Source organism: Cannabis sativa, chromosome 5 (assembly GCF_029168945.1).
Source record: "Cannabis sativa cultivar Pink pepper isolate KNU-18-1 chromosome 5, ASM2916894v1, whole genome shotgun sequence".
Taxonomy (NCBI): domain Eukaryota; kingdom Viridiplantae; phylum Streptophyta; class Magnoliopsida; order Rosales; family Cannabaceae; genus Cannabis; species Cannabis sativa.
The window spans coordinates 28,399,653-28,408,084 of record NC_083605.1 but is presented as its reverse complement, the minus strand read 5'-3'; the positions used below and the strand labels follow the sequence as shown (position 1 = coordinate 28,408,084).

Sequence of the window (8,432 nt, the reverse complement as noted above, 5' to 3'; positions counted from 1 at the left end):
AGTGAATCCGAGGCCCCTCCCAGCCTTCCCAAGAAGTGATTTGCTTTTTCAATCAGACTGTCATTGTTCTTATAGTTTTTTAATGTTGTTTTAATGTTTTTCATGTTGTTTTTCGTAAACAAACATTGGTGTTCTGTTGTTTTTCCTTACGCTTTGTGTGGACAATATGTAATCTTTTATTTTTGTATGTTTTTTCTTATTATTTTTATGTACAAACAAGTTGGTATGTTAAAGTTGTTTGTTTTTTCATTTCACATCCATTCTTTTTTTGTTTTTTTTTTCTTATAGTTTCTCTGTTTTTTTGAATCCAAATATTCATTTCAGTATTAAAAACACAAACTGTTTCAATAACAAACTTCATATATATATTCAATTTAGTATCCAACATCTTTTAATATCCAATCTAGAGTATCAACAATTCCCAATGTAATCAATGTTTTTCAAATAAAAACTGTATTCCCTGTGTATTTCGTAAATTTAAATTCCTCAATATCTAATTCTCATAACGTATGTGTAGTTTTCTTTTGTTTTTCCACTGTTGTTCTGTTGTTGTTTTTATTCCCTTCTACGTCTTCTGCTGCATGTTCTTTTGTTATGCCCCAGTTCACCACATTTGCTGCACTTGTTGTGTTGATCCCTTTCCCATCCAGCCTTCCTTCTTAATGTTTTTGGTCTTCCTGATTTTACTCTTTCATGTGGAGGCAAGATCGTAATATTTTTCACTTCTTCCGTACCTCCCATTCACTTTGGTGTCCTATTGGGTAAACCGTCCCCGAATAAGTTGCCACCAATTTTTTTTTGTGTAGTAATCCGAACAAAAGTAGGTGTACGGGTGCATGTTCATCTCCTCATCACGGCCATCGCGTGCCCGCATGGCATTTCATCTATTTGGAACCTGTTGCACGTGCATGTTCTTTTTTCTAGGTCTACTTCCCACGATTCTTTCATTCTTGTTACCTCAAACAAGTAATCTGTTGTTGCTTTAACCTGTTTTAAATTTTATTGAAAAAAAAAATCAAACATAGCTGTAATTCCTACAACAACAATACAAAACTATTAAAACAGCACTACAACAACACTACAACACTACAAAAAAAAAGCATAATTAATATTTTACCTCCAGATTCAATGAGTATGTGTAATTTTTCAACAGTATGTCTTCTCCAGTTGGTGATAGCTTAGTGAAGGTGTTGTGTGCTTTTGTCCTATTAGTATGCGTCCATTGTTGCACCAATGCTCTCAAGCATTCTAGCAGCGTTGTAATTGGTAGCTCCCTTGCTGCCAAATTTGCAGCTGCTCAAAGGATTCTGATATGTTTGAGGTCATTGTGGAATACCTCTTGTTTTGGCTATGAATTCTTGACCACTTTTCATACCCGATTTTTTTGAGGTAAGGTCTTATGCGTTTGTCCAATCCATCCAATTCAGCCATGTGGAACTCGAATTGCTTTTCTGTGTAGGCTTTCACTGCTCCAAAGAATGGCAGATTATATTTGGCAGCATGTTGTTTGAAGCTTGTTTTAAGGTTGCTCAAAATGTGGTAACCGCATTAACTGTGTGCAATTTCTGGATAGATTTCTCTCGCTGCTTTGATGAGGCTTTCAAATCTGTCTGAAATTAGGCATTGGTGTTCCCGTACACCATACGCTTCTTTAAATTTTTTGAAGAACCATTTCCAAGATTGGTCATTCTCAGAATCTGCAACACAAAACGCTAGTGGAAAAATATGACCTGCTGCATCTTGTGTGCATGCGCACAACAAAGTTCCCCCATAAGCTGCTTTGAGGAACGTTCCGTCCACAACAACTATCGGTCTGCATGCTCCCCACCCTTTTATGGATGCATCCAACGCCATGAAAACAAAGAGCAAGCTGTTGTCTTCTGCCGTTTTCAGATCCACAAATGATCCAGGGTTTGTTTTTTCCACCATGTGTAAGAAACTCGGTATTAGGCTGTACGAGTCACTAGCATTACCTCTCAAGTCGTTTACTGCATGTTCCTTACTTCTCCAAGCTTTCATATAGTTCATTTTGATGCCAAATCTGCATTTCAACTCCTCTTTTATGTCCATCGCTGTTGCCTTGGTCTTTATGTTCAAGAACTTCGGTTTTATGCATTCCCCTATCAGTTTCGATGTTGCTTGCCTTTGGTCTTCATGCCTTATATTTATGGGGCATGTGTGCATATTTGAGAACCTATTGAAACAAAAAAAAAAACAACAAAAACAACATTAAAAAACTATTAAAACAAACCTGTTGCAGATACCAAACATGTGTATTTCAGTACAAATTGTGAAAACAGGTCATTTGTTAAGGCTGACAACAAAAACAACATTAAAAAACTATTAAAAACCAACCTCCTGATTATGAATGTGTTTGTTGGCCCATTTCTCGATGCTCTTAGTGACCAATTGCAGCTTTCGTAAACACATTTCAGACTGTATTCTTGAGAGCAGGACTTCCACACTTTGTACTGAAAGTTGTTTTTGATTGCGTAGTAGCTGAGGACATTTTTTAGAGTTTCTTTGTCTTTGTATGCCTGTCCTTTTTCCACTTCGGGGTGTTGCTTGTCTGTTATTAACTTTGCATTGTTGATGTCGATTTCTGGATCCAGTTTTTTACTGGTGTTTTCAAGTTGTTCTACCATTTCTTCAAAGAACTGCATTTGCATAGTCAATTATGTCGAATTTGTCCTCCTCATCTTCTATTGTTTCTGACTTTTCCCCTTCTTCCGTTTGCTGTCCCGTTGTGTATGATTCTGTTGTTGTTATGTTGTTTTCAAGCGTTGTTGTGTTGTTTTCGATCATTGCCACATTATATTCATTCGGTGTTGTTGTGGATATCGAATTTGGTGTTGCAGCAAGTGTTGTGTTGTTGTTTTGCTGGTTGACACATAGTGGATATGTCGTGAAATCTGTTTCCTTCATTTTCAATTCCAAGTAAAAGTAGAGGCTTTGATCGTTGCATATTTTGATCGGTGGTATTCCTTCTTTAGCTTGGTACTGTATTTGTAGTGTTGTGCTGGTGTTTTCGCATCGTACTTGCATTTTGTTGGTATGAATTCTCCACTAGCCACATAGTTCACATAATTGTGATCTTCATTCCATTGTCCATTGCTCTTGATGAGTACTGGTAGACGTTCCATTACCTGTCATTCCAGGGTCTTATTTAATGTTAAAACAATAGTACAATAACAATAAAACAATAGCAAAACAACAACAAAAAAATCAACAAAAAAAATAAAATAACAACAATAAAACAACACAAAAACAACCAAACAGAAATACCCATTATTTTTTTTAAGTTTTTATTATTATATTTGTCTAATACATATATGTATGAATGTTGTTGTAGTACTGACCGCAAAACAACATTCGAACAACCCTGATATTGTGTTTGAATAATTGTACTAATTTATCGATTTTTTTTCGAAATCATTTTGTGTTGCAAACGTCAAATTAACAATAGAACAACCCTCATTTATGTTTTTGCATCATAAATTAAAGAATATCACAGTTGTGTTTTCGTTTTTTTGTTTAAAACTTCAGATCTAAATCCTTTTTTTTATTATTTTTTTTGGTTTCTTAAGAATTAAATTATTTTTTGGGTTTGTTGTGTTTACCTCTGTTATTTTGTTGGGACAGTTTTCTGTACGTCTTGTTCTTCAATTCTGATTCCTTTTCAAAAAACTCTTCGCCGGATTTAATGGTTTTTTCTTGGTGATTTCCGTCTCCGACGTCTCCCCACACACGAACAAGGTTGTTTCCCGTGTGTTTTACTGTTCACAGTAGAAATGAAATGATGTTGGGCTTGGGCAGTACAAAAGTAATGAAATTGGGCTGGGGCAGTATAAATGTTGTTTTTGCCGTGTCCCAGTATAAATGTAAAGTTTTGGTCCAAAAGCAGTATTTTTGTAAAATTCCCTTTTATTTTAGCAACCTAATCCATTTTAACTATCAAAATTAAATGGGCTCTCTATATGCATCTAGGTCCAAAAGCAAACATATAGGCTCAAGTATACACATACACAATGATTTGGATGGATCCTATCATATTACTAGGTTTATACACAGATGAAAGATGATTACAAAATTTGCCTATTATAAATTATTTAATTGAATAATTGACAATTGGACTATGGTTAAAATTAGATCATTGGATCTATCAACAAGTTAACCATACCAATTTAGATCAAACAATAATAGGTTTTAGAAAGAAAAGAAAGTTTGAATAAACACTCATGACATTATTGGATAGTTGGTTATAAGATTTAATTAATTTAAATTAAAATAATTAATTAATTTTCAAAAATCTTAAATAAAATAAATATTTATTTCAAAATTAATCAAGAAAATCAATTTAAAATTAAACCTATAATTTGAAAATTAAGATTATAATAACCCTAAATATCTTTTAAAATTATCAACAAATTTTCAAATTTATGTTATTTATAAAATAAAATAAAAATATCTAATAAAATAAAATGATAAATAAATATCTCATATCTAATTTTATAATTTAATAAAAAAAATACCAAATTTTTGAAGTAGATATATCTCTGATTAGATTTTTTAAAAATTATCTAGATTATTTATTAAAATATATCATATTTTTTAAATTTTAAATAAGGTCATTTTATAAACATTATTTAAATAATTAAAATATAAAATATCTGACTTTAGATTTAAAAATAAGATAAAATAATTAAATTTTAAAATATAATAAACAATTAAGCAAAAAAATGTAGAAATTATTCTTTTTCAGTTTCAAAATGTAATAATATCTAATATTAATTAATAACTAAAAATTTGCATAAAATTTTACCCAAAAAATCGAAATTAAATTCCAAGAAAAAATATGAAAAAAAAAATGAAAAATTTTGAAAAAAAAATGTATTTGGTGTGGATGGTATGCAATGCATACCATCCGCGCGTAGGGGGGATTTTGACCGAGGCTGGCCGAGCTCCAGGCAGCGTGCAGCATTTCCACACGCGTAGGGGCTTGTTCATACAAGCTTGACCAAGGATGCTCCGACAAGTCCTATCTAAATGTGCGTCAAAACCGAGTAACCTCGCGAGTGCGCACACTCATAGGAGTGTTGGCTTTTATGCCCTAAATAAAACTCCATTTCAATGTAATCCGGATTATTCAATATCAATAAAGAAACAGAAGTATTTTTCATTCATTTGTGTAGGTTTTGGTTCACCTTATCAATTATTTGTCTATTTGATTTATAAATTCATCCAAACCCTTTTCACATACTTGATCCTGTTTATTGTATTGTCAACAAAGTGGAAAGTAAACATGACTATGTGGTTAAAGATTCCTAGATTTATCACAACACTGGGGTTTTACTGATATGACAATCTACAATAGATTTTACTTGCATTTGGAGAAATGCTATGCTTTTTCCAGAGCATTGGTTAAAGTAAAGCTTGGGTTGGATGCATGGAGTATGCATCGGAATGGACCGATATTGAACTTTGACATAGATTTATTAAACTTACCGTAATATCTATTCAGTTCAATATCACCTAGTTGATCATAGATCAAATGATTTTAATCCTAATATGATTAGGTTCAATCTCAAGAGTGTTATTCGTGTTCTTTGATTTGTTAGTTAAGCCTACTTTTGGGTCAGGGTGATACGTAAATTTTGGGAACACGGTAGTGCAATTGAGTCGGAGCGCTAACATAATATGGAATCTATAGCTTCTATTTGGCGAATAGAAAGTAAAGGATGATTTCCTTCGAGCTTAACCAAACGAAAATAAATGGTGGAGTATTCATTTCACTTAGCTGAAATATCATTTATACGGGGTTAAGTGTTTTAAGGATAAAATACATTGTAAGGTGTTACGGTAATTTAATCCCTTTATAACGTAGATCATCTATATAGAGGATCATTGATCAAATTAGGATTATAACAACGGATAATTAATAGCGTGTCTATATGGTGGAACATATAGAGCGTTCTATATAGCTGAGAGTGCAATTCTAAGTTCTATGCGTGGATTCAACGAAGAATTAATAAGTCAGTGAATTTAAGAGATAAATTCTTGATCTGCTTATTGGAAGCTCAGATATGTAGGCCCATGGTCCCCACACTAGTTGAGACAATACTACTTGTAAGACTCATTTAATGGTTTTTATTAATCAATTATAATTCTCAAGTTAGACTATGTCTATTTGTGAATTTGTCACTTATTATTGGCGAAACTGTAAAGAAATAGTTTATAGGGTATATTTCTTAATTAAGAGACTTTGGTTAGTCTAATTAATAAATATAATAAATGACAATATTATTTAATAATTAATTATAGTTATTAAATATTTAAAATTGACATTTAAATGGTTGAATGTGAAAATTAGCAATTTTGAAAAAAATGGGATACGGAAATGATAAAACAGGAAAGTTGCAAAGGTGAGGCCCATTTCCATATGCCATGGCCGGCCACATGCATAGCTTTTATCATTTAATTTTTGTCATTATTTTAATGCCAAGTAATTCAACCCTAACCCTATGTGGTATTCTATAAATAGAAAGTAATGGCTTCAGGAAACTACACACAATTGCATCTCATTCCTTTCACAGAAAACTCCTGAGCTGCCACTTCTCTCTCTCTCTCTCTCTCTCTCTCTCTCTCTCTCTCTCTCTCTCTCTCTCTCTCTCTCTCTCTCTCTCTCTCTCTCTCTCTCTCTCTCTCTCTCTCTCTCTCTCTCTCTCTCTTTCTTCTTCTTTGTTTCGAAATCCCTAAGTGATAGAGTAGTGCCCACACACAGCAAGTAGTACCTCAATCGTAGTGTGGAAGATTGTGAAGAATCCAGATTCAACAAAGAAGGACATTCGGGCTAAGATCTTGATAATACTCTGTGACAGAAAGGATACAAGGGTTAGAGATCTAAGTGGAAGGAGACATATTATTCCGCTGCACCCAATGTAAGGTTTCTCATACTTTATATGTGTTTACTTATAATCGTTTTAGAAGTTCATATTTAGGATGTTAATCAACATACTTGTGAGTAGATCTAAGATCCTGGTAAAATAATTCCAACAACTGGCACCAGAGCCATGGTAATTGATTTGCTTGCAAGAAATTTGGACTTAAAACGATTTGTTTGTGATTTGGATGTTATCATGTTGTTTTGTCTGTTGTATTGATGTTTGTGAAATTCTGGGAAAAATAATTGAATTTTTTGTTTCTGGAATTATTTTTATCTGATAGTATGGAAAAAATTAAGCAATTTACTTTTTTTACAGAACTCAATTTCGATTTTATTTGAATTGGTTATGATTTTTAGAAGATTTGAAAAAAATTAGGGGTGGTGACACCCTCACGTGCGCGGAATGGCTGCTTGCAGCCTACCAGCGCCGAGGATACTCGGCTCCCTTCCTCCTTGAGCGCGCGCGGGTGGTATGTTGTGCTATTTCATGGAATTAACTTCCGATTTTTTGTGTAATTTTGTATTTTGATTTTTATTTTTCATATTTCAAATCTAATTATCAGAAATAAATTAATCTGATTTTTTAAAATTAATTTTAGGTATTAGTGTAATTTGAATTTGAAAGTAGGTAAAAATCCCTTTTTGCTTACCTCTTTTCTTATTTTATTTAAAATTTGATTATTTTATCTTAATTTTAAATCTAAGGTCAGATATTAAATTCTTTTTATAAAATATTCTATTTTAAGTAATTTGACCTTATTTAGATTTAAAATAAGATTACTATAATCATGGTATTTTAAATAGAAGTAAGATATTTTTTCTAACTTTTAAATTTTGTTATTTTTACTTAAATTAAATTATAAAATCAGAAAATGGTATGTATTTATCTTTTTTATTTTATTGAATATTTAATTTATAAAATAACATGAAATTTAAAAGGTGGTTAGCAATTTTTTTTTTTTTTTGAAATGATATTTAGGATAGTTGAAACCTAATTTTTCAAAATTGTAGGTTTAATTTTAATTTTTTTTAATCGAATTTTTTTATTTAATTTTTTTTCGAATTCTTTTTATTAATTAATTTAAAATTAAATAAATCCTACATCCAACTATCCAATCTGACTTGTTGGAGGAGTATGTGTTTTAGATTGTTTGTAAGTTTTCCTAAAACCTATTATTGCTTGATCTAAATTGCCATGGTTAACTTATTGACAGATCCAATGATCTGATTTTAACCCATGGCTCAATTGTCAATAGGTAATGTAAACAATTTGTAACAGGTAAATTTTACATTCTTCTTTCATCTATGTATGACCTAGTTACATGATAGGATCCATCCAAATCTGTGTGCCTGTGTGAGCCTATATTTTTATTTTGTTATAGATGCATATAGGTTGTTGTTGCTAAATAAAATGTCATATCTTGATAGATTTTATTAGGCCCATTTAGTTTTTGGGCCTATTCAATTAATAACAATTGTTCATTTTAAG

General features: G+C 31.8%; 1 protein-coding gene across 1 annotated transcript; it reads right to left on the bottom strand.

Moving 5' to 3' along the window:
- Nucleotides 1–1,548: 1,548 nt before the first annotated feature.
- LOC133038251 (uncharacterized) lies at nucleotides 1,549–2,646 on the bottom strand. Its single transcript, XM_061116342.1, has 2 exons — nucleotides 2,356–2,646; nucleotides 1,549–2,194 (listed from the first exon to the last, which is right to left on the bottom strand). The coding sequence occupies exons 1-2, from the start codon at nucleotides 2,643–2,645 to the stop codon at nucleotides 1,549–1,551; spliced, it is 936 nt and encodes a 311-aa protein (XP_060972325.1). The 5' UTR covers nucleotide 2,646.
- Between the last annotated feature and the right edge of the window lie 5,786 nt (nucleotides 2,647–8,432).